The sequence below is a fragment of the Jaculus jaculus genome, chromosome 12, assembly GCF_020740685.1.
Source record: "Jaculus jaculus isolate mJacJac1 chromosome 12, mJacJac1.mat.Y.cur, whole genome shotgun sequence".
In the NCBI taxonomy this organism is placed as follows: domain Eukaryota; kingdom Metazoa; phylum Chordata; class Mammalia; order Rodentia; family Dipodidae; genus Jaculus; species Jaculus jaculus.
In genome coordinates, this window is record NC_059113.1 from 97839246 (window position 1) to 97866603 (window position 27358).

The 27358-nt window shown below is 38.3% G+C and overlaps 2 protein-coding genes across 5 annotated transcripts in view; one reads left to right on the top strand and one right to left on the bottom strand.

The window, feature by feature from the left end:
- Nucleotides 1-27358, bottom strand: part of Lrba (LPS responsive beige-like anchor protein) — a 570297-nt gene that overhangs the window by 233012 nt on the left and 309927 nt on the right. For all 4 annotated transcript variants that reach the window (XM_045131452.1, XM_004655860.2, XM_045131451.1 and 1 more), the window contains exons 38-40: nucleotides 16528-16652; nucleotides 8369-8515; nucleotides 5814-5950 (exon numbers count right to left, since the gene is read on the bottom strand). In XM_045131452.1, coding sequence (XP_044987387.1) covers nucleotides 5814-5950; nucleotides 8369-8515; nucleotides 16528-16652 — 409 coding nt within the window. The remainder of the gene's footprint in view (nucleotides 1-5813; nucleotides 5951-8368; nucleotides 8516-16527; nucleotides 16653-27358) is intronic.
- On the top strand, nucleotides 85-2577 carry Mab21l2 (mab-21 like 2). The gene has a single exon (XM_004655859.2). It carries the CDS (start codon nucleotides 973-975, stop codon nucleotides 2050-2052), a length of 1080 nt encoding a protein of 359 aa, XP_004655916.1. The 5' UTR covers nucleotides 85-972; the 3' UTR covers nucleotides 2053-2577.

A 27358-nucleotide genomic window follows, 5' to 3' on the forward strand; every position in this document is an offset into this window, starting at 1 on the left:
TGGGAGAAAGAGGGAGGTGGGGGAGAGGGGGGCAGATATCCGAGGGCAGGAGGGAGAGACGGCGCAGAAAGTGGAATCCGCACGAGCCACATACAGGAGAGGAGAAACCCTGGGCTACAACTGCACGCCAGATGAAACGCCAGCAAGGACTTCGTCACACTAAGATAGATTTTGCAAGGGCCACAAGTATAAATTACGAAGCAGAGATGACTATCAAACAACTTCCAGCGGTTTGCACCTAGAGAAAGGCAGGAAGAACCCAGGACAAACACGCCGGCCCACTCTAAACAACGACTCCAGTAGGGCGCGAGGGAAACTGCGAGCCCCGGGAAGAGAGGAGGCCGCTGAGAACGCGGGCGTCGGCCGACGTGGGCGCGGGCGCGGCCAGCAGCTCTGCGGGCATTAATTACACCCTTCACTTTCCATCTGCGGGAGGGCGAGGAGGGAGGGATCACCTATGCTGCGGGAAGACGTCCTTCCCACCGCGAGGCGAGAGAGAAGTTCAAGAATGAACCACTGAATGTTTCGCTTTTATTTAAAAATTTTCTTTGGCACTTAAAAAGACTTTATTTCCAGATTATCTCAGCAATCTTGGCTACTGCAGACATCTAAACCTAACCTCTTGGTAATCTGAAAAATTCCCCCCCTCAGCACCCCACCTCTCCTTCATGCGGTTATCTTCATTTTGGTTCAAGATAGCAAAAAAGTCTCAGCGGGTACTTCTATTATTTTTTTAAACCACATTCTAATTTCCTACGGAAGGAAGAAAAAGAAAAAGAGTTCAAGGAAGGGAAAGACCCCGCGGGCCGGCCATAGCCCCAGCCGGCAACGAGGAGCAGGGCGCGAGAGCCAGCGGGGTCCGGGGAGCGCACCGCCTCTGTCCAGCGCCGCAGGGCCACCACGAGCGCCTGAGCCTTGGATCCCTCAACGTACTGCGAGACGCCGGTGTACAGCCCGGACCTGTGCCCCAACATGATCGCCGCCCAGGCCAAGCTGGTGTACCAGCTCAACAAATACTACACGGAGCGCTGCCAGGCGCGCAAGGCGGCCATCGCCAAGACCATCCGGGAGGTCTGCAAGGTGGTGTCGGACGTGCTCAAGGAGGTGGAGGTGCAGGAGCCGCGCTTCATCAGCTCCCTGAGCGAGATCGACGCCCGCTATGAGGGGCTCGAGGTCATCTCGCCCACCGAGTTCGAAGTGGTGCTCTACCTGAACCAGATGGGCGTCTTCAATTTCGTGGACGACGGCTCGCTGCCCGGCTGCGCGGTGCTGAAGCTGAGCGACGGGCGCAAGCGGAGCATGTCGCTCTGGGTGGAGTTCATCACGGCCTCCGGCTACCTCTCGGCGCGCAAGATACGCTCGCGCTTCCAGACGCTGGTGGCCCAGGCGGTGGACAAGTGCAGCTACCGCGACGTGGTCAAGATGATCGCCGACACCAGCGAGGTCAAGCTGCGCATCCGAGAGCGCTACGTGGTGCAGATCACGCCGGCGTTCAAGTGCACGGGCATCTGGCCTCGCAGCGCGGCGCAGTGGCCCATGCCCCATATCCCCTGGCCCGGCCCCAACCGCGTGGCCGAGGTCAAGGCCGAAGGGTTCAACTTGCTCTCCAAGGAGTGCTACTCGCTCACCGGCAAGCAGAGCTCGGCCGAGAGCGACGCCTGGGTGCTGCAGTTCGGGGAGGCCGAGAACCGCCTGCTGATGGGCGGCTGCAGGAACAAGTGCCTGTCGGTGCTCAAGACGCTGCGGGACCGTCACCTGGAGCTGCCCGGGCAGCCGCTCAACAACTACCACATGAAGACCCTGCTGCTGTACGAGTGCGAGAAGCACCCCCGGGAGACGGACTGGGATGAGGCGTGCCTGGGAGACAGGCTCAACGGCATCCTGCTGCAGCTCATCTCCTGCCTGCAGTGCCGCCGCTGCCCGCACTACTTTCTGCCCAACCTCGACCTCTTCCAGGGCAAGCCCCACTCGGCCCTGGAGAGCGCTGCCAAGCAGACCTGGAGGTTGGCCAGGGAAATCCTCACCAATCCCAAAAGCCTGGACAAACTATAGGGAGCTGGGGCTGCTGGAAACCCCAACACACAGCAAGACGCGCGCGCAGCAACAAGAGAGCCGAAACTCTGGACACAAACTTTTATGGAAATCACCTGAATGGAAAGGGGCAGTCTGGCAGAAGCCTTCCTTAATGAAGAAGCAGACAAAAGAGAGCAAACCAACCAAAAAAAAAAACAATATTGCACAAAAATTTCCTTCCAAACAATGTGAATTTAAAGCTCACACAAAAGAAGCAACGGAGCTTTGCCATCACAGAATGAAACCCAAGGTACATTTTCAAATCCATGTATAGTAGCTTCCCCCTTTTCCCTCTTCACCCACCCCCTCCTTTTTGTTTTGGGTTGCCTGAATGGTTGTCACCAAGTGAAAAAGTTATTTAACTATTTGTGAAATTTCTTTTTAAAAAAGTTTTACTGATGTGAAATGTATCTCAGTGCCAATGTCAGTGTGCCTCTCCCTCCTCTCTTGCACCTCTACCCTAACCCTGAGATGTCTTGTTGAAACCAGTAATAAAAATATTACTTTACGATGTAATTGATTGGTTGTGGATTGTTCTTCAGTGAAGGCAGATGAGACCATGAGATCACTTTCTAACTTACAAGATAGGAACTTTAGTAACTAAATGCAAAAGGCTTCCATTTGAACTTTTATTTGAAATCATTTTGTAGAATTAACTATACAAATTTCTACACAACACTTAGAAAAAAAAGAATATTACTCAATATTATACAATTGTTCTGAACATCTTAACGTTAAAAGTATTTTCTTATGTCATGTTTGGAAAAATGTACACAGTATGGGAAGACATTTTCATTATAACTTAAAAAATAAAAAAGCCCTTCTTAAAATAGCTTCCCATTTCAAACCAAGACATTTGCTTTCTTATGCTGTAATTTCTTAAAAATACAGTAGAAAGGAAATGTTTGTGGATGCATTTTAAATAATGAAGTCAGTTGATATTTTTCCTTTGGCCATTTGTCCTCTTCAAGTTTCAAATTAGTCAAAAAATATAGTGAGCAAAACTAATCACACCAAAACAGAGTAAAACAGTGATAGCAATATTCCTCACCCCCAAAATATTAATATGAGTAATTAAGATTTATTAATTACTTCAGTTTCTAAATGGCTTAGTTATAAATGCTATAGACATGTTCATTTTTAATCAAATTGTAAACATAACCCTGAACCTTATATACAAGGAAGATATTGATACCATTTTTGTGACAAAAAAAAATTGTTCCAAAAATTTAGAAACAGAGAAAGTGCTTCTTCCTCCTGCTTTTATAAGGTAACAACCCAATAAAATCACTTCAGTATTTCAACTTTGACAACAATTTCTTTTAAATGAAAGAAAATAACTATTCAGAATGTTAAATAATTAGGAACACAACATATTCTGAAGGTACTTGTCTGTATGTTTAAATTGGAAGAAACTATATATCCCATTAGCTTTACCAATGTTACCTCGATTACTTAAATGTTATTCTTTACGTTGGCATGATTTTTAACTTGTTGGGAACAAAATGCCATGAATGACAGATACAGAAAGAAATGTTCTAAAAAGCAGTTTTCTGAGGAGAGGCAGAAGTTGGGTGGGGAGGGGTGTGGGGAGGACTAGCAGAAGGACGAAGAGGTGGGTGGAAAACAAGAGCCTCCCAGGCTCTGAAGCCTAGTTCTCCTGACAGAACAGGCACATGCTGTCGGCTGCCGTTGGAGCAAACAGTGCCCTACAAAATATACAAATGTACATCTTATCTACTCTGAAACCATCTCATTCTTCCAACATACATCCATTTTTCTGGTCTCTCTTCCTGTAGATATAAAATAAATTCACTAATTCAGTGCACTCATTAACTTTTAAAATAAGAAAACATCCATTTTCTGAGGGAAATGGTCTGAATTATAAAAATATTTTTAAACAAACAGTAGCTACTTGTATATATACAAAATTATTTAAGATTGAAAGATTAAAGTATTATCTTAAAATGACAATTTTCATTCAAAAAAGTATTTCTAGAATTAGACACAATTTCCTCTAAATGGAGTATGAAAAAGTTATTAAACTGACAAAAAAATAATAATACCCCCAAGTCAGTGTCTTTTTTTCCTTATTCAAAACAGGCAAATTTCAAATAAAAAATTTAAAGAAAATGCTGTAGCCAACTAAAGTGTTGGTATTTATAGTTGCTTGAAGCATTAATGCCTACACAAAAATCAAAGATTCTAGAAATAATTGGCTATTGTAAATATGAATGGTGGGGAATTTTGGTTTCTAGGCAATTAGGCAGGTTGAAGTGACACGAGACAATCTTGTGACTAGGTAAAATACTCTATATTTTACAAGTACCAGAGAAAGATAATTTAACAATGCTGCACAGAACAAGACCAGAGAGGAGCAAAAGTTCTAACTGCCACTACAGGAGCAAATAACTTCGAAGAATTGAGTCTCAAAGACTGGCAGAGGTTTTAATTTTAAAAAACCATTCTTTAAAGAGCTTCAAATTAATTTTTAGACTTTAAGTCATGTATGTCCTAAAAAACTTGAAATATTCTGAATTTAAATCTAAGACTCTCTAATTCCAAAAACTCCCAGGAATCATGGTGTTTAAAGTCATTGTGGTAACCTTCCTTTCATAAAGATATTAAAACATCTCAGACATTTTGACCACATAACAAAGTAGGAAACAATTCTAGGTAATAAATTTTAGAATTAATGTTTGTTTTAAATAGTATATTAACTCCATTATCTAACTCCAAAAGACAGGTCTATCATGGCCTACCTGTCATATAATGTACCAAGTCCTGTCTTAACACATATACCAATATGAAAACAGGGTGCTGGGAACATACGCAAGACAACAAATGATTTGTTTGTAGTAAAGTTCTTAAAGTTTTAACAGTTTCCTCAAGAACTTCTTTGAGATATTCTAAATCATTAAGATTTAATAATTCACACATAATTTCTAAGCTAAAAGGCTACCAATAAACTCAGAATGCATATTAAGTACGCACTCACAAACACCGTATAAGCCAACAAAACAGGTTATTCCATTTTAAACAATTTCTCTGACAGGTCACTTATTTTCTTCATTTTAAAGAAAACTGTACCACTCACTTTCATGAAATCAACATAATTTTGGCTTTACTATGATGTTAAGAAACAGAAATGTTTCTAACTAAAAAGTTGCCATGGTCAGAAAAGTAATCAGAAATACCTTTATAAAGGGAAATTACATTTTCATTTAAGAATAGGAAATTATGCAGTGCCTTGTAAAGCCTAACACAGGTAATGGGAAACAGAGGTATCGCACACTGGCAGAACATGCCCGCATGCACGACAGAGCAGTAAGTCATGGAGACAAAGCAAGTAGAATGATATATTGGCATTATATCCAGAAAACATAAAGGCTAAACAAAATAATTCCATTCCCAATCTCACTGAATTTTTGCAGCATAATTCACCCTGGACCCTTTGAAGCAGAATAATTTTATAGACAATGTTCCCTGAGGTCTCTTCCCCTGAAGAGCTCATGATAAATGCAATTAAGTGGAAACTGTTTTGGAATCTAAATGAAGTTCAACAAACTACATGGTAAAAGAATCATAAACTAACAAAGATACCTGCCTTGTATGCAAGCAAGGCAGCTCACAAGAATTTTAAACTAAGCTTGTCAGATTTCTTTTTTCAAAATTAATCTTACCTAACAGCCTACCATTTCATAATAAGGAAAAGATGAAGTCCCTCTTTATCTTCTCACCTTGGAGTCGATCTTCTTGAAGCTAGGGTCCTCTTCATCCACCTCAAAATAGAGCTCAGAGGAGGTGACAGATAGAGTACCTTTTACTACAACAGAGGGGGCCACAAGCTGAGCCGGTGTGCTCAGGCTAACTGGACCTGCAAGGAGAAAAAGATAAGCTGTATGGGTTGAAATGACATTTTTCAAACACTCAAATTTGACCAGAAATTTACTGTAATTTTTAAAATTCTTACTTCTAAATACAAATTGGTTAAACTACTGCCTCTACTCTTACATATCCCGTCATCTCAAGTCTTCTGAAGAGACTAAGTCAGGTTTCTCTTATCCTAAGATTGATAATACAAAGGTAATGAAAACAGTGAAGTAAGATGCAATTACCTTACAGGGAGTGTGAAAAGCTTTGGTCTAATCTTGAGGTAAGGAGGAGGCTCTCCTAAATAAGTGCATCTGTGGTCCATTTAGAAAACAAGCCTCAGGCTATCAAACAAGGAAAAACAACCAAGAGCTGAGAAGCCTCAATAGGCTCCCAGGGCCAGAGGTGAGCTCAAGAGTTGGCCTAGAGGACCACAAAAAGATCACTAGCTTATTAGTGAAGTGTTCAGAAATTCTTTGATAACCATCTTCTCTGATGAAGATTTTGTGACAGTTTCACACACCACCTCTTCTATAACAAATCTCCCTTGTGTAATATGGGTAAGAATATTCCTTTTTTGAGCCTTCCTTTCTACTGTTAAATATTGTTCAATGCCTCCAAATCTAATATCAGTGTAGTTCAGGGACTCTGGGAGTAAACAGCTGGAGGGTGTATTTCCAAGTGAATGAATTTTTATTGGAATAATCAAATCTCCACAGGGCTTATCAAAGAGACAAATCAGACTGCTACTGAAAACAATAGATGCAGTAAAGATAGAATAACATTAAATATGTTAGGGCTAAGCCTAAAATGAGGACTAAAATAATTATATAACATATACATTTATATAGCATTAGATGTAGAAAAAATATGAAATTCCATGACAACTTCTCACTGCCATAAATCCTTTAGGAGAAAAGAGCCAAAAAAGATTGGCATTTATAATTCTGAATTAATATAGTGCCTATAAACAAGGTGCATCTCTTCAGGTAATCGATGGATGAATAAGTGTTTCAAAATTCAGATGAATTGACATTTCCATCGATTGTGAGAAGTGTGGTGGTCCTTAATCTCACATCAATCTTAATGTGTGCCAATAGGACAATGGAAGGGATACTCTGTGGAGATCAGAGCAGGCTTTGCCCTCTATTCCCAATGTACAAATACATTGTGCTTGCAGATGGGCAGCAGATAGCAGCAGAGCAGCCATGATTTCCCATAGCTCATCCCTATAAATGAATGAAATAAGCAGCTATGCGTTCTTTTGCTGTCTCCTTGTGCCCTCTGTACATTAGCATGTAATCCTGAGAAGAAATAACATTTTTTCAATCGCACTCAGACATTCAATTATGGGTTAGCAGACAGCTGCAAGAGCTGGGGCAGCCTAGGTCCTACAGCAGACCCATGACAATTCCCAGTTCATTTCTAACCCACGCCACTTTATTAGTGTGGATTACTTCTTAATCCCATTGCCATTGTCAAGATTATATAATTAAACCCCTTTTCACCTCTATTACTATAAGAACGGATCACTAATAGCAAGAATAGGGGTAAACTAAAGGAGGAAATAGGTAAACTGATGTGCAGGAAAAGTATCACCTGGTATCCACCCTCTACTATTGTACTTCTCAGAGAGGGTTAGGTTCACCGGAGGATGACTAGCGTCTATGTCTGCAGGTCATTAACAACTTGTATAATACATGGGTTGCAGGGATGTTACCAAATAAAAGCTTCTAATGCTTTTTCTCCTAAAAATCATTAGAATGAAAGATTATGTAATGTTCACTTATAGAAACTGTAGTTTTCAGGCTTTCCTTCTTAAGAAACACAGTCACAGGCCATTAAAGGGGGGAAGAAAAAGTCATCTATTAAAATATTGAAATTTCAGGCTGGCCAAGAGAATTTTTCCCATAAGGGGAATAAAACAAAATCTGCAGAGTACAAATCTAGATTCCTACATCAAGCAAAATATGTGAATCCTGTGAAAATTCATGGACTTCTTGGGATGGACTGTTTGAGTGGGTCAGGTGTATAACAGGATGTTTGTTGAGGTTTGTCTGTCAAAGCAAACAGCCTGTCTGCATCCGAGCTTTACCAGTAGGTAAAACAATTGGTAGAATTTCACTTATAACCCTCATTTTACAGCGACATGGTAACTCCCAAGGGATGAACGAAGCAATTTGGTTGTGGCTGGTTTTAAACTTCTTTTCTCGTCCAGTGAAAAGTATATGTAACAGAAGATGAAGATCGGGAGACAAATTGTAGAAGATGCAAGGGAATGGAGGGGGGAGAACAAAACCAATCTCTAGTTAATGTAATTGTGGTGTAAGCTTGGTAGTCCCAGGGGTCACAGTTGAAAAAGTAAGTGATTAGATGCTCATTGTCCCAGAGCCAGCTGAAGTCTGGGCAGCCACTGCATTACCGGCAAGACTCTCTAAATCTTTCTCATCCACGGATGATAGGGTGTCCTCGTCGCCATCCAGGAGGATCTCGTTTTCTGAGTTCTGATTTCCTAAAGCCTGACTCTTGATGGACTGTTTTCCTTTAGCCAGGATGTCTTCATCTGTGGCTGAAATGGAAAGGAAACAAAGCTGTCTGTCAGTCAGCCCCACAAGAGCTAGAGGAGGGGCAGGCTGAAGGAAGGGTACTAGACATGGCCAATCTTTTACACAGTCACCCACAGTGGGGAAAGTGCCTGGGATGGCACACATGCTCCTCTTGACAAACTCGATTCCCCAAGCTAGTGTAATGTTACCCTGAACAAGCGCCCTAATCCCATTAAGTCTGACCCCTGCACTGCGCACCCAGCCATTTATTTACTTATAGTTAGGGCAGGAGAGAATTCCAAGAGAACACTCCCCCCCCCCCACACCTCCAATTCATTAGTAGAATCTAGTCTTGGAATCAATGCTTATTTAACGTGGAAAAATAATGAGCAGAGCTTCATTCCTCCGAATAATATTCCACTGACAAACATTGTGACGGGGCCGGGGAGGGGCTGGCAGCAGTCCACAAGTAAGAAGGGCAGCGCTGGGGAAGACCAGCAGACAGCGGAGGAAGGAGGCCCAGACCAAAGCGCTATCTGATACCCAGAGCTCTAACAGCTGCATTCTCTTCCTCTTCCCCTCCTCCTTCCCACTTTCACACTACTCCCCGCCCATCACCATCACCCTTCACACACACCACTGAGGGAAGGCTCCACACCCCTCCCCTGTCCAAGAGAAAGGGCTAAGGCACCCACAGGGCACAGAAAGAGTAGCTGAGCACTCCTGGGCAGAGCCTTCCCCCCAGGTCTCTAAGCACCAGTCTCACTAGAGGTAGTCGGGCCTGCCAGGCCCAGGGTCAGAGAGGGGAGTTAGGACACAGGAGGATGGAAACATGGCCTGACACCCACAAACCACACATTGCTGCTCTCCACAGCAGGCATGGGAACAGTTTTCTCTTCAGGAAAATTGGGAAGGCAGACAGGGTTGGTCATGTGTTAAAGCTCAGCAGTGTCTTTTCCTAACCCTTATTTGGTTTTTGGATGGTGCCACGTGGGGAAAGTTTTGAATCTTCGCTACACTGTGGGCATCCGTCCTGGGTTTGCAGCCAGGGACGTGGAGGGATTGTCCATAAGGCACCTGATACACACAGGCTGAAGCTACTGATGTGGAAATCTGATGGCTGGCTCTCCCAGCAGGGCAGTGTCTGCCTAGGCACAAGGTCCAATGCCCTCAAAGAGTAAAGCTCTCCCTTTTCAAGGGCATAGCTGATGTTTACCTATAGAATTTATTCTAAACATTTCAAGAAACTGCTCTGGTTACTTGGTTAAGTCAGCAAATCAAAGCTTCTAAGGTTTAACAGGGCTATGGATAATGTTAAAGGTAAAAGTGGTTTTCATGTTTAATGTGAATTCACCTTGTAAAACATTTGCATGTAATAGAGTGGCACTGAAAAGGCCATAAGGGTTTTCTATTAAAGAAGTCATGGTAAAGCTTTGGATATTTAGCCTTGAATACACTTAAGGTAAATGAAATCTTATTTTATTTCATATCTGTAGTATGACACAAATATGAATGGCTCACTAAAAATTTGAAGTCTAATACACCTAATTAAAATTGCATTATTTTTTCAGATCCTACAAACATTTTCTAATTAAATATCAATTTTTAGGAAAATAGCTATATAGAGTCATGTCATTGTTTGTATTCAATACTTAGGTTTCTATACCCTAGAATCAAAAATATTGCCTTGCTTCAAACAATACCCTTTCCAACTTAATAACTTTTACTAAAAATAAACTGACCACATAGAAATGCAAAAGAAAGCATAAGCTTCTAAGATTTTCTTACACAGTAATTTACAATGAATTTTCATTCACCAGTCAGGTGGTAGTACAGACAGAATTGGAAAGCCATATTCTCTTCATGTTTTTGATTTATAACTCCTTCAAAGCAAAGATACCAATAATAAGGCCAATATCACACAGCACTTACCATGTGCCAGAGGGTGTTCAAAGTACTTTACATATTTAACTCATTTGACTCTGAGAAACCGGCTAACTCTACAATTTCAGATAAGAAAATAGACCCAGAAAGGTGACATAAGTTGGCCAAGGTAGCAGGACCCATGATAATTGCATTTTAGATACAAAAACAGGCAGGGTAGAACCAGAGTAGGCTAACCACTGGCCCCTATCAGCTCTTAGACAAAAGAAAGAAAAAAGAAAACCACTATGAAAATAAAAATGCATATATAATTCATTAATTTGTCTACTAACTCTTCTTTTTCTCAGAGGAAAATTGAAAACATTAAGTCAGAATGATATTGAACAAGTAAAGAATACAAAGTATTTCAAAACCTAAATTTGAGCAACAGACATCAAACATCAGCAACTACTAAATTAAACACCCTCTTCATGACTTTATGGTTATGGCCATACAGATTCTAAGATATACCAGGCTCATTTGAAAACACACACAAAAAAAGGTGAAGAAATTTATTTAATCTGCAAACATTTACAAAAAATGAGAGCCTTCAGTGGCAATATGCAACAGTTTAAAATAGCTCAATAAATAAATTCATGTTCATTTAAGTGACCACTAAAATATAATATATTATCACTTCCAAATGAGATTTAGCTTTTATATGTTCTCATCAAGCTGACTCATACTAAACAAAGTAACTTTTGAATTTAACAGTTTTATGAAAAAAATTAAGTACTATAGAGGACTCTATGCATACAGACGCCACTTTAATTTATTTATTTACTTATTTTTATAAGCTCAGATTCTGGAATTGTTCAACCTTAACAGAAAAGCCTCTTGTCATAGAAAATATGCAGCTTACTGATATTTAGAATGGTTTTCCTGTAATTAACTCCCCCTTGAGGTTTTTAAGTTAGCAGCAGTAAAATTACCAACAGTACCCTAATACACACCACATGCTCTCGTGTTCAATTCACAGTGGTCTAATAGCTTTCTGCTAAAGAATTTTTCTCTTCAAAATTAGAACAAAACTTTCCCAAGCATAAAATAAAAGATAATTATCATGTTTATATGTGCTGGGGAAAATCTATTTTTACTACTCATTTACTCTGTACTTAATCAAACATTAAAAACAAGTATCAACTATTTTGATAGCATGAGTAAAGTCCACAACACTCTAAAAGTCAAACTGAATGGAGTTAGAACATTCTTTTGCTTTAAATTTAATGTTTAATTCAGATAATTTCTGCTCATAAAATTTTTACTGAACCTCATCACTGTTCATATTTATTCATGCCATTAACAGATTGTCATTACCTAATGTTATCTTTTATTCTGACTTAACATTTTCCTGACTTAATAATTACACTGCATTCTTACATAAAAGTGAAGAACTTGTTTGAAAATGGTATCCTTAAAACATGACTTTTGCTTTGCAGAAGCTAAAAGCAATGATAGGCCTTAAAAGAGAACCTGGTCCTCAAAATATAAATTCAAGTTCTTCAGAGCAAGTATGGATAGGCATGAAGTGATTTATTTATACCAGACAGGTAAGGAAAATTGAAATACAAAAAAAAAAAAAAACAGGAAAGTGTTCTATCACAAACATATAAATCCCCTTGGAAACATCCACTGAGCCAGTAAACAGAAGTCTTCAAAAGTCCATGGTACAGTAAAAGATGTTTATACATGAAGAAACAGCCACTTTGTACTAGAAAACAGGGATTACTAATGGAATAACAAAAATAACTCTAAATTTACATAAAATACATGTGAGTTCCCATGCAGTGCTATGAAACACACACTATGACCTTATTCTGAACAGGGAAGAGTCAACTATTGCCTTAATCTAATTAAACTCCTCAATAATGTGTGCTTCCTCCTTAAGGTTCCAAGCCAATAAAACATATCCTAGAAAAAAAGACTCAAAGTACAAAGGGTAACTTTTTTAAAAAGTGAAGTGTAGGGCCGGTTTGGTGGTACACACCAAATGCCAACACTCGGGAGGCAGAGGTAGAATTGCTGTGAGCTCAAGGCCACCCATTACTCTACATAGTGAATTCCAGGTCAGCCTGGGCTAGAGCAAGACCCTATCTTGGAAGAAAGAAACAGAGAGAGAGAGAGAGAGAGAGAGAGAGGGAGAGAGAGAGGAAGGAGAGGAAGGACGGGGAGGGGGGTAAAGGAGGAGGGGAATGATGGGGAGGGGAAGGAAGTGGAGAAAGGGAGGGGAAGGAGGTGGGAGAGAGAAGGGGAGGGAGGGGAGGAGAAAAGAAAGGAAAGAAGAAGGGAGGAAGGGAGGGAGGGAAGGAGGGAGGGAAGGAGGGAGGAAGAAAAAGACAAATGTATTTCCTAATGGGCATGGATTCCTCAAAAGTCTTGGATAGAGCCTTGTATACACTGATGTAAAGGCAATGGTATTGGGCATGACTGAAAATTTGAGAGAGTGCCCCGATTTAGGATCTTTATGCTATCTGGCATCCTTAGGAAAACAAGTTAGCTACTAACTTCATGCCACACATTAACACAGTATTTCTCAGATTGCATTAAATCCTCCTCATGCATTTGTATTAGTATGTGCATTCTCCACAAAGTAACAACTTCTGAAGTTCAATAGCACTCTACTGTTAAGCTGTTGTAGCATCTACCATGGAACTTTTTTTTTTTTAAACATGGCTTTGAGTATTAAAGTTCCATTACATTTAGCACTGAATTTGAGAAGACAGCACTGCACCCTGACATGAAGTCTTGCAATCTTCTTTAACCTGGCTTTAGCCCTTTACTGACCAAGAACTATGGCAGCCCTTTCTTTCCTCAGTTTCCTTATCTACAAAATAAAGTTAGACTACTTGCGCCTCAGGTTCACTCCAGAGCTAAAATGTTCTGTTCATAAATAAATGCCAAACTGGGCTTTGCACTGACAGTACATAAAGAACCATTATGACAGATTTCTAATAAATTTTAAAACTACACAACAGAAGGAAATTTCCTCAAGAATCAAATGTCTACCTTTTCTTGTTAATTTCCATAAAAATATTTAATCATTAGAGGAAGTATTAATTTCAATGTTAAAATATGACTCAGCTTCTGCAAAGTTAAAAGAATTCTTCCATTACAACATGACTTTTATAAATAACCACTTTGGAGGGTCTCCGTTTGAAAAATTACCTAAAGCTCTTTTCCCCAAGCAAGTTAATGTGAACTTGGGAAGGGCAATTAAATTGTCAGAATTAAAAAATTTGTTTTTAACTAGAAGGTAGCCAGAAGTAGAGTCATGGGGCTGGTATTGATCGCCCCAACAGAGAACATCACTCTTCAGGTATTTACTCTGCCACCTTTACACCAGAGGCTTGCCTTCAACCGAATCAATCTATAAAAAAGATGGCGCACACTACCAAGACACATGACTGATCTCCAGTGGCACCTTATTTAGATGCCCTGCTTTGGTAACAGTGATGTGGCTCAAGATGTTCAAATATCTGTAATTTTAAAATGCCCATCTACTCAGCTAAACAAATTATATTTAAAACAAGTCATAAAGCAATGCAAAATTCAAATGCCATCCACAGAAATCCTATTTTTAAATATTTAAATTCAACAATGAGCTATAGTTTTATCCATGATCAACCAAAACTTCAATTATTTTTAATCAGAGCACCTGTTTTATTTTACACACTGAGCCTATTATGCTAATTGTGATAGCTTCCTTTATGCTCGAAAATTTATCCAAAGACTGAATTTCATAGTTAACAAAAAATTAAGAATGAACATTACTGCGAGTAATTTAATTTAATAAAACATTAAAAATTCAGGACTCTGCTTACAGAATTTATCAGCATAAATTGTGCTCACAATAACCAATAGCACAGCAGATGTGTGTGCTGAATTTCAGAGTTATATGCTCTCTCATGAGTTAAAGTGATATATACACAAAGAAAAATATATCTTTGTCTTTTTACAAAAATTGTTCTATTAAATATAACTATCTCCCTAACTGTAATGCTAAGACATCTATACATTTGTTTGAGTTTGTGAAATATATACTTCATATTTAAATTAATGCTTTTTATTCCTGTAAACTATTTTAAATATTAATTATTATAAGATGCCTGCAAAAGATTGCTAATTAGGATGGTATCACATATAATGCTTAATTGATCAATAAATTTAAATATGCAAAACAAAGAAAGATAAATAACATTGCATTAACCTTTTAATTACTATCTAGAGTAATTAAGAGTAAAATCTATTTCTAAACAGGTACAAAAGGCTTAAATATAGTAAAAGTATGCTAATAAATATCCTTTCCAACCCAACATTTTTGCAATGCTCACCTTAAAAAGCTGGTATGACATTATTACAAATGGTGAAATTCAACAATAAAACTAAAATTTATTCATTAAGAATGTTGTAATACTTCAAACTTGTTAAATGTACTCTTTTATTTTTTAATAAATTCTATATTATATCTATACCATAACTTTTGAATTCCATCACTGATATTTCTATTATAAAGGAAAAATAGCTTCCTAAGTGCAGTTTTAGAAAATAGGTCCTACCCTAACTAATAAAAACATTCTTGCCATAGACCCCAGAATTAACAATTCACTGTTAAACACACATTTCAAAAATACAATATTTATTATTAAATTTCAAATTTTAAGTTCATATGGTAATTTCTTTGAAATTAAAAAATATAAATTACAAATAATCTTTTGTGAAAGTGTCATTAAAAAAAAGAAAGAAAAAACTATATAACTCTGTAATCTACAGAGCCACATATAAAGAATATGAACCCTAAAAGCAAAAGTGGTCTAATTAATTCTGTATCTCATTTCCCATCTCCAGTCCCTGTAGTAGAAGACACAGGGCTCTGAGACCATTATTGCTTTTAGATCACTTTGTTATTGACTATTCTTTGTATGATCATTAATTTTAAGGGACTGATGTCACATTTGGTATATCTGATGACATATTGTGAACATTTTCTTCCAGAAATGGCTCTTTAAGGCTGAGTGCAAGAGGTTAAACTGCCTGACTGAGGCCAAAGCCAAGACTATACAGATTTTTAATCTAAATTCTCAATATCCTTACATACATTGAGACATCACATGGTACATATGGTGTTTTTATGAATCAGTTAAAAATAATAAAAATTTGAAGAAAATTCTAAATTTCCTTATTGAATACAATTTACCATTTATTTATTTATGCCATATACGTCCATTTAACCATAAACTGCTACATGTTAAGCTAATATCTTATGAGGGGACAGGGACAATTTCTTACCATTACCAATTTATAGTTTATAAAAGTATACTAATTTTAATATGGGGAAAGACATTTTCCACTTAATATATCTTAACTGGCTTTTAGGACATCATAAAATAACAAGCATAATTCTCTGAAAAAGAAAGTATATTTTTTAATGCAAAGGCTTTTTCACCTGGAAATTTGGTTATCAGACTTCTACCTAAATTGAATCACCATCAGATGCATTGTAACAAAACTAGAAAAAATTTTGTGCTAAGCTCTCATAACAAGATGATGTGGAATAGGAATATATGAACATAATGTCTGTTTCCTTTCTTTGTCCACGAGCCATCAATCCCAGCACCCACAAATCAAGCTTCAGCAGGTACCCGGGCACCTGGACATTTATTAACATCCTTCTCGTTCATAGTCTCATGCAAAAGGTACCATGGCTGGGGGAAGAGTGCGTAGATACAACAGGACCTAGAAACCTGTTTGGCTTGTAAATGATGTCTGTATACTCAAGGATTTAAGGCAGGCTTCCTGAATTGAAATGTCCTCAAAGCTGCATGTGTTGCTTAAAAGAACAATTATCTTAGCCTTGCAATGTGAAACAAAGGGTCTATGTTAAGTAAGTTTTGTATGTGTAATGTAACAAATAAATATACTTGTCACCGTAATTTCGTAACTTCCTACACAGAGTTTGTATTAAAAAAACAAAAACTCTGTTCTGAGTGGGGAGGTAAGACACTATGGAATGTGGTATTAGACCATTTGCAGTGCCTGGTAATGCTGAAGTTATGCTCTTCACTACCAAGCACTGTACCTGCTGCTACTGGCAAGGAATCGTTTATGCACTGACCATGCTCCACGGCTGTTTTTAGTGTCGCTTCAGGATGTGTCGATCCTAGAGGGTTACGCACAAATCGTCGCCGGCGCCGCAAGTCATCTTCCCAGTAGTCAAGGCGCCAGAACTCACGAGGACGACTACAATGAAACAGAGAAGCCACATATGTTAGCAATTATCAAACAGCGTGGTAGCACTGAATTTCTGCATAAAGCTCTCCTTGTTTGCTCTGCCTTTCCCCCCTCCTCACCTTCCTTTTAATTCTCCCTCCATATCTCACACTCTCCTTTCTACAATCTTTAACTTAGGTATGTCCTTGAAAATAACAATATCACCTTCTAGTCTAAGGAACTCCTTTTCCTTTTCTTGGAAGGTGAAATGAGCACTAAATACATCATTTTGAAATGAATTGCTGACAGTGTGATCAGTTTCCCCACACTCTAGTGGCATGTGCTCTGATTTCAGCCTCATTTCAGCCTCAGCAGGGCACCTTTCTCTGTGGCTGCATTTATAAACCAGAATAGGGAAAAGGCTATTATAAATATGGTATAGCATTACCTATATTAATCAAAGTCTGTCCCCCTTCATTTTTCTTCCTAATTTGTGCCTTTTTGCACAAGGTCAGTAAATCATACCATGAATTCTTGGTCCAGAAAGTGTTAACTTTAATGAATATCTCAGTTACATGGTTATGTATGTGATAATAAAATATTACTCTGTTTAGATGTGCAGGAATTTAATTAAAATAATCTCTTAAAATATTCATTACATTTAGCCCCTGAGGCTTAGAACAACACAAGAAAATGCATTTCTTTTCCATTTACTGTTTTTAAATAAACCATTCCAGTAGAGTGAAATAGCAATCTATTTTCAAGCAAATCAGATTGGATTTCTGTTTAATGTAGCCTGTTTTTATATTTAATTAAAAACTACATGCTATATGATGTGCAATAATTGCTATATTGAAAGCATACTTCTGGAAATGTACTTTTTAAAATCTAAGTTCTATGATATTTTCCCCTATTACATAGATCTTTTATATGGCAACATATAAATGTCAACTTTCCCTCCTGTAAAGTACTTTTGACCTAGAATGCTAGAAAATATTTTATAAGGAAAATACTAATAGACATTATTTTTTTTAGTTACATTAAGCCAGAAAAAAGAACCCTCCATAGGGATATATATATATATATATATATATATATATATATATATATATATATATATATATATATGAGATGTAGACCATGAAAGTATGTTAAGTTTCAATGATGAAATAAAAAAATATTCATAATTAAAACATGTAGGAATGATTAATATAAAATACAATCTTACATGTATTTCATGAGCTAATAAAATTGTACCTGTCAACTTTGACAAATTAGTATACTTCTGCAATTGACAGTCCCAAAATACCCAGTAAAGTTAACCTTATTTTGATGTTTTAAAGATGCTGTCTTTAAAAATTCAAAAGTGTTTTTACTGATTGAAAAATCATCACATGTTATAAACACATAGATAATGAACAGTACTCTAGTTAAGAAAATATTTTTAAAACAGTAGGAATCCAAGGGCCTTTTCAGAGAACATAGAACAGACAATAAGAACATCAAACACTTCCTTTGTTGATTTTGTCATGCACAAAGAGGAAATATCGTTAAAATGGAGTACCAAATTGTGTAAAATTTCTTGTCCTCAAAAAAATAAATGAAGTACCTATCTTAATCTCATCTTCATTGTTTTTGGTACCTAAATAAAAAAACCCTAATACATGATATAATTTAAAAACACATAAAAATATCTACAAAATATACAAAGAAGTAAAGACAACAGTTGTTTAAACTCAGTTAATAAAATAAAATTCCCCTTAGTTAAGAAAAAAGTCAATACACAGATGGCTATGTGTATGGCTTTGATAGTCATGAATTCTAGATAGGCACTTCATCATTCTGCCTACCTACATTTATCTGTTAAAATTATTATCAAATATCAGCCAGGATGCAGTCGTGAATCACAGGCTGCTCCTCGTCTTCAGGGGAATGATACAATGAGGGTCTATTCATCAGTGCAGCAATCGGCACAAGTAATTAGTTCCCTAGACTGAGATCTCCTACAAAGCCTATTTCAGTCAGTACCACAAACATATGACGATGTAAAGCTAATGAAAGCTGCTAAAATTTGTTAACCTTTAATGCCATCAATCCTTCTAATACCCATGCTTCAGTATTATGCAAAGGTGGTAAATTATTAATTTGTCATTCATCCATCCTTCTGCATTTTGTGTCAAATTAAACGATGTCATTCTTCTTGATAACAATTAAAATTATAAGAGATGTTAAGCTGCTATGATAAAATTATTGCCACATCAGGCAACAATAGATTCTACTACAATGCACATACAAAGCCAAATCCAATGTCTAAGAAAGCATTTGCAGAATGATTTTTATCATACAACAGAAAAATTACAAAAGGATTCACAAATTATCAAGCAACACAAAGATAATGTCATAAAAATAGTAACCAAAATCAGGAGCTAACAGAATTAAGGGGTTTATATTTAGAGTTTTTAATAGTAACAAAAAATAATTAGAATAGTAACAAGACAACAGCAAAAAACAAACACAACAATATTAGAAGCTGAGAATTAAACACATAGAAGAAAAATTTTTTAAAGATACTTCATTTATTGTAACCATATATTAATATGTCTTCAAGTATGAAGTCTAGCAAAATATAAACACTCAAATGTAAACCAAATATACACTGTCTATACCCTCATAATGTTTACAGTCACCTGAAGCTGTCCCACTTAAAGACCATCCCCTTAACACGAGTCTGTCAGAATCAAAGATGACCTGACAACAAAGCAGGTATCATTACTGCAGATCACACCTGGAGAGGGTTATAAATACCACAAGGGGGGGGGGGCAACAATTTCAAATCATGTTCAGGTTTTTCTAAGTCTCCATATAAAGCAATATTCCAAGGTGATACAGTGTACTAAGCCCTTGGATAAATTTAAATCAAACCTCTAGCTATTATTCTCATTGAAAAAAGAGATGGCCATTTATCATCCAGTTCTTTGAAGGAAAAAAGTCACATCCACTTTTTTTCATATGAGAGTAATTACTAGCATATTTAAAGTCATTTACATAGTAATAGATCTGGCCTATTTTCACTAAAATCTCCCATAATATTCAACTTCATGATCTGGAAATATTTACTATTTTCTTCATAAGACATAATGCTCCTATAATGATATTATACTTAGATCTCCGCCTTAGGACATAATCTGCCTGTACTTAAAAGAAAAGAAAAGAAGAACCTTTGGGTATAGACATACATGTGCACTTGAAAAGTTGTGGGTGGCTATGAAATTAAATGTTTGACTTTGTTTTTTGTCCTTTGACCTAATTTCAAAGCCAAATGCTACAATAACAAAGATCTCTATTAGACTTTTATCTTTCTTTAAGAAAACCTTTTGCATTCATGTGGTTGTATACAAAACACATTTATTTCATTATCACAATCTACATAAGTGAATATAAAACAATGCCACTTTGATACATGGCATAGATGTTCTTTGTTCTGTGAGAACAGGGTTGGGTAAACTGTTATATCTGATAAGGAACTATAAGTCAAGCATCAATGGAGAGCCTATGTATTCCCTTTCCTAGACCTACTGTGTTCAGTAATTTAATCTGGTTAAAAAAATGAATAAGAATGAATCAAATGAGAATAAATGAAAGAACTAAAGCAAAGAATCAATAATTAGGGCAGAGTTCACATCCTTGCTTTAAGAGTTATAAGGTACAACACACACTCAGGAATCTAATGACCACTTTTCATATGCTAATTACATGCTATTTAAAGTTTAGTTTTCTTCAGAGAAAGTATAGCAAGCTAACCAGATAATTAACACAGTAGGCAAGGATGAATCAAAGAGAGACTAAATTTTTTTAGTAATAATTGGTGACTATTCATCTTGACCCAATTTTTAGGAACACAAGACTTCGTAAGATGACATTGTAATCTTGCGATTCACAAAATTATGTATGGTGGAACAGAGCTCTGACACATAGTTTCTGAGCTGGACAAATCCAGGGGGCACTGTTCACACCGAAATTTGTGCAAGTAGTGTGCAGCTGAGTTATGCAGTACCCGTTGTTTGCCCGTTGTTCTGAATTACAAGGCATACAGCCCAAGATGACACACAGCCCGAGCTTTCTCGGAACAGGCAACCTTTCTCCTCCCTACACAATGTTCAGATGCCTTTCTTTCTCTTCCAAAGTGAAATATGAATTGAAAGACAGGGACCAGGGCAAAGCCCCACAGACACCACTAGTGAAAAGGCACTGGTAGTATTTGCCTGTTGGAGGAAAAAGTGGTCATAGAAGATCAGGTTGTCAAAAAGAATAAAAGAAAGGACAACACTGAAAACACAATTACATGTAAGAGAAACATTGACATTTATTTAAAAAAAACTCATGAAGATTATATTTCACTTAATATAGATTAACTTCTGGATGTTGTTTTGCTATAATAAAATAGTTCACAGACCATGTTAATTACTGAAAGCAATAGTAGCAATTTCCACATCCCCAGATGGATAACCTAAATGAATTAACACATTGAAGCCAACTGTTAAACAAATCAGATATATGTATCTATCACCTAACTGGCTTCAGTGTTATTTTACTGTAACCTGAATCAATGTCTACAAAAGAATTCTAGTTTGCAAAAGAAAAATTGTCACAATACGATCATATTATAAAAATTTCCCATTTTCCATCTTGCCCACTTTACTGTGACAATATCTGATAAATCTTGATGACCTTAGCAGAAGCCAGCAATAAATTCTTCTACCCTGAGCAGAGTTCTACATCCTGGAAAACTTTAGCACGTCATATTTTGTGCCTCAATTTTAATATTACTGGGTATGTTAAAACTCCTATATCTGGCAACTTTCTATTTCCATGTTTTCAGATTAAAATTTCATGGAAGACATTAGCTACAACGTAAATAAATGGTAATCCCCTAAAAGCAGGCAACATTTGCAGTGCACTGTCAGTTAGAAGATAAAAGCACTGAAGTTCCATAGGGTTTCTCTCTCCGTATAAATCTTAGTGAAATAATGTGCAGGTACTGTGGGTCTCACACAGTGTGAGAGAATGCTTTATCTCACACACTGAAACCTATGCTGCCTTCATGCAGATAGATAGCAAAAATATTAGCGAAAAGCTCTGCTTATCCAGTACCAACCATAAGTCAAGAGCAGGCGATCTGTGCGCTGAGCTGCCTTAATGAAAAGGACAAAGAGCTAATACCAGAAGCCTCTAAATATGTGGCTCCCAGCAGAAGAGAAATTTCGAATGCTGAATTCTTTCTTTATGATGGCCTGGCATGGAAATTTTCTATGACCTTGAAGCAAGAGTGTATTTTAATTAATCAGGTAAAATTGTATTTGGTATAGTTATGAGTATGGTACCATTCAGTGTGTGCCTGTTTACTTTTCTTCTTCTTCTTCTTTTTTTTTTTTTTTTTTTTTTGAGGTAGGATCTCACTCTAGCCCAGATTGACCTAGAATTCACTATGTAGTCTCAGGGTGGCCTTGAACTCACAGCGATCCTTCTACCTCTGCCTCTGGAGTGCACCACCAAGCCTGGCTCTTTATTTACTTCTTAAAGCTATCTAGATACCCATCTTCAATTATAATTATTACTTAGACAAAATTTTACAATCAATACAATCATTTCAGGTTGTCTATGGCAACTCTCAGACTGATGACCATTATACTGTGTGTCTGGGGGGTATACATGTATGTTCATATGTGTGAGTACAGGCACATGTGTGGAAGTTGGAGGACAACCATGAGTGTGGGTCTTCTGCTTCCATCTTGTTTGGGGTACAGGATGACCCGTGATGACTGGCAATGAGAAGGCCAGCCTCTGGCCCTTGAGCTTAGGGATTCTTCTGATTCTGCCTCCATTAGCACCTTGCACCCAGAGTTACATGGGCATTGGGAGTCCAAACTTCAGTCTGCAGGCTTGAAGAGCAAGCACCTTTAACCACTCATGCATAACACAGTGTTTTTTTAAAGAATATTATCACCAAGATTCAACAACCTGATATGGCTATTATTGTATTTTGAAGATAAATAAATAATATCTTACTGATTGGCATAACCAATACTTCTAAAGCCACAAGCTCATCAATATATGACAATTCCTTCACCATATCCTATTTGCTACTATTACAGCTATGAGCAAATTACTAATTAACCCTGAGAGGATGGAGGATTTCAGGGTTTCAGTGAGGATCTGGTCTTTTTTTTCTTTTTCATTCTGTTGTTTTTTTCTTCAAGGTAGGGTATCACGCTAGCCCAGGGTGACCCAGAATTCACTATTAGTTTTAGGCTAGCCTTGAACTAACAGCGACCATCCTACCTCTGCCTCCCAAGTGCTGGAATTAAAGGCGTGCGTCACCATGCCTGGCAAGGATCTGTTTTTAACATTCCATGAGAAGGGTTTGTGTCTGGCTAGTTTATGACTAAGCACAGAAATTGTTACAAGGCTGGCACTTAATAAATAATTGACTAAGGTGAATAGATGACTTTAAACACAAAAACTTACACAATAAACAGAAGTCCATTGGGCAAAGTGAAAAAGGCATTAAAGCCAAAAGAAAAATAGCACAGATGAAGAATGGTGACATAATGGACACTTCCACCTAAGAAAATTCAGGCATAACTGAGCACAGCAAGGCAGAAAAAACTGAGGTTGGAAAAACAGGCCTTTCAAAAGGATGTTTAATAAAGCACTTACTGTGCACACTAGAGTCAACAGACACAATGCAGGGCTGCAGCTATGGACCACTTTGTGTATTTATAGAGGAATACTATAAAGGAAGATGGGAATGGAAACTACAGGGCAAGATCTGAAAGGCATCTATCTGTATACTGAATAAATAAGACTTCCCATGGGAGGGAAATAAAAGGAGATAATGAAGGTTGTGACAAAGGGAACATGAAAAATGCCATTTACATGAAATGACTGCAGGCAAGCAGGTGGGTAAAGAGGCACAGCCCTATCTTGGCATAGCCTCATCACTAGTCCCATCCAGGCAAGCACCGGCTCCCCTGTTTAAGGCACATTAATAGGCTTTCATATGCACCTTCAGGCAATTTCACAATCTTTTCATCAACCACCTGAAATGCAGTACCTGCTGCCAGTCACTCTTTAGTCCCGCTTTCTCCAGCCCCTGGACATTTGAGATGATATGACTGGAACCATACAGAACATAGAATGGACTGATACGTTTTTTAAGCAGAGCATTTTTTTCAGCTTTCATGGATGTTATTGAATGCATTGATCCCTCTTTTCCTTTCCTTTCCATTTCTTTTTCTCCCCCTTCATCCTTCCTTCCTTTCCTTTGTTCCTTCCTCCCAACCTATTTTTCATTTCATTTGTGGACTGGGAATTAAACCTAAGGTCTCATATATGTCAGGCAAACACACAAACTTAGCTCCCAGTACATTATATTCTTTTAAATTATTGAACAATATTTCACCAAATACATATAGAGTTTATTATCCAGGCCTAAATGTTATTAGGCCCTCAGGACATGGCTATTCTTTACAACCTGATGCATTAATTTCAGTTAAACAGCACCTTGATCCTCCCATTTCCTCTTTATCAGGACCCTCAATCTTATTCTCCACATGAAGCAAAGTCAAGGGATGACCAAGCAGTTAAGAGGTCCAACTAATAACTGAAATAGAGCCGGAAGCTGTCACTACAGTGCAGCATTAATCTGCACACCTGTATGATTGCCTCTCAGCTCCTGCTATGTCCAGTAATGTGGGAGCAAAAATAACGAGTCCACTAGATTTTGAAGATTTGGGGCTGATTTGTGTAACAATATAAAAAAGATGAAGGAAAATGACTAGGCTAGGAAGAATATCTGGAAGCATAATCTTATGATCATTCTAGACATCAATAAAATAAAACTCGCACATCTGGCTTATGGGGTACTGGGGGACTAAACCTGGGTCCTTAGGCTTTGCAGGCAAGTGCCTTAACCACTGAACAAGCTCTCCAGCCTTGATTCTTCATTTCTATGAGATTAACTGTTTAGATTTTAAAGAAGTGAGACTGTGTGATAATTACATTTTCATGTGTGAATCATTTCACTTAACATAACAAGCTGTAGTTCCACCCATGTAAATAATAATAAGTTATGCCATGTTTTTTAGCTGAATATAATTCTACTGTATATACAGATGAAAATTACTCTACCCATTCATTACAACATGACTATTTAGGTGGCTTCACATTTTTAATCTATTGTGAATAGTGTTGCTATTAACATATAAACAATAGACTGATTTCATTTGAATGATACTGATCCTTCCAATCTCTGAGTATAGTTTTTATGTGTTAACAAACACTGAGTCATTAAAAAATCCAAATTTGTCCTGGTCTCACTTATTCACACTAATGATAGCTAATGAGCACATCTGGCTGGAAGCAGGAAAATGTGGTTTCCAATAGAACAACTGACTTACCTATTTATATGCTCGGTCCCCTTATTTAGTACAGTTAAGTTAACCTGTACTAAGACATGCCTAGAATGAAATAATGGACGCTTATACTACTTGTGAAAACCTTCAATATTCAAACTACAGGATCACTAACCAGGAGATGGGGTGGGAAGAACAGCTTGTGGGAAATAATCATGGTGCTGGACAATGAAGAAGTAGAGAAATATCTTGGGGACACAAGCCCACATGCTTTTGAGAGTGTAACATGAATGTAGGGGTTCCTTACCAATACACAAATACATCACAGCACCAATAAATTTGGGGTGTCTCCAAATCCTTGTCTTATGAATTTAAAGATAAAATCCATAGACCAGAAGGTGAGACTTTATTTGATTTAAAAAAAAAAAAAAAGCTGGGCTGGAGAGATGGCTTAGCGGTTAAGTGCTTGCCTGTGAAGCCTAAGGACCGCGGTTCGAGGCTCCATTCCCCAGGACCCACGTTAGCCAGATGCACAAAGGGGTGCATGTGTCTGCAGTTCATTTGCAGTGGCTGTAAGCCCTAGCATGCCCATTCATATTCTCTCTCTCTCTCTCTCTCTGCCTCTTTCTCTCCCTGTATGTTGCTCTCAAATAAATAAATAAAAATAAAAAAATTTAAATCTTTTTAAAAAAAAGCTGACAGAAACCTGGAAGAAGCCATTCTACATGCAGTTCAGTGGGAGAAAAAGAAATCACCAATGAAGATACTCAACAGTGGATACTGCAAACCTAATATTTGGCCAGGCAGGGGCAATAGTGGCATGTCTGTCATGGTGGAAACCAACTGCCCTCTAATTGGTCTGGAGGCCCACTCCATGGGAGGGAATACACCCCTGATACTGAAAACTTAAAGCAGGGATAGACTGAGCCCTAGGCTGCTTATCAAACTGCCCAGTAAGCACTTCTCTTAATGTTCATACCTATATATTAATGCTACAATCACTTTTGGTAGAGAATGTTCTCTTTTCAGATGGCAGTGACCTTGGCATGACTCAGAAGGCATCATGGTGCTAGAAAGAAGTGACAGGAGTGCTCAGTACTGTAATATCTCTATCACACTTTCCAAGGCTCAGGGTTTATTGAGGAAGAGGTGGAGAAAAGAATGTAAGAGTCAAAGGAAGAGTAGGACTCCTAACCACATGCTCCCCCCAGACACAAAATGGCCTGGATATCCATGACCTCACAGTGCCTGACACTATCTACACAAGACCATCATAATAGGAGGAAAAGACCATGACATCAAAATAAAAGAGAGACTGATTGGGATGGGGAGGGGAAATGATGGAGAATGGAGTCTCAAAGAGGAAAGTGGAGGGAGGGAGGGTATTACCATGGAATATTTTTTTATAATCATGGAAGTTGCTAATAAAAAAAACTGAAAAGAAAAAAAAAGCACTTTAATCCCTGCACTCAGGAGGCTGAAGTAAGAGGATCATTGTGAGTTCAATATCACCCTGAGACTCTATAGTGAATTCCAGGTCAGCCTGGGCTAGAGTGAGACCCTACTTTGAGAAAATAAAACAAAAAAGGGGAGAGGGGAAGAAGAAAGTGCAAGGAGCTTCTGCCCTATAGAAAGCAGGGGGGTAGAGTGTAGCCAGGCTGAGACACATGGGGGTGCTCACCAGGGCAGGGACCTGGCCCACCAGGAGAGAAGAATAGCCAAGAGGAGCCTGGGCCCAGATGGTAAGCATCTGATTTACAATCTTAGTAAGGCAGGCTCTACCCTCAGGCTCAGGTGAGTCAGAGAGAGAGAGAGAGAGAGAGAGAGAGAGAGAGAGAGAGAGAGAGAGAGAGAGAGAGAGAGAGAGCGCTGATTGGCGTGGATTCAGCTAACCCAAAAAAAGGGCCAGCTTAACCAACCACAATGCCAGGATTTGTTTTAAACCTTAATTCTAAGAAAAGGGAACTCCTTCCCAGGAAGGGGCTCAAGATGTTTATGGGAAGAGAGGTCTAGGTAATGCCTCTAATCAAGAGATAAGGAGAGGAGAGATCCTTCTCTGATCTTCAGTAAAGTGAAGATCATAAGGGCAAATTCAAGGACATTCTTGCTTTCTACATTCAACACCCAGACAGCCTAACCTGCTTAATCCCCACTCTAATGACACAACGCTAAATGCTGCTAAGGAATCGGGACACAGACCAATCTGGCTTCTTCAAGGTAAGTGAAGTTTCTGGGTGTGGCAGTTGGGAAACACCTCCAGTGGGACAACATATGGTACCCAAAAGTGCAGTGGTAGAGTGCAGAAAAGCTAGTCCTGCAAGG

Coding starts and splice junctions, on each gene's coding strand:
- Mab21l2 (XM_004655859.2), top strand. CDS start 973: ATGATCGCCGCCCAGGCCAAGCTGGTGTACCAGCTCAACAAATACTAC.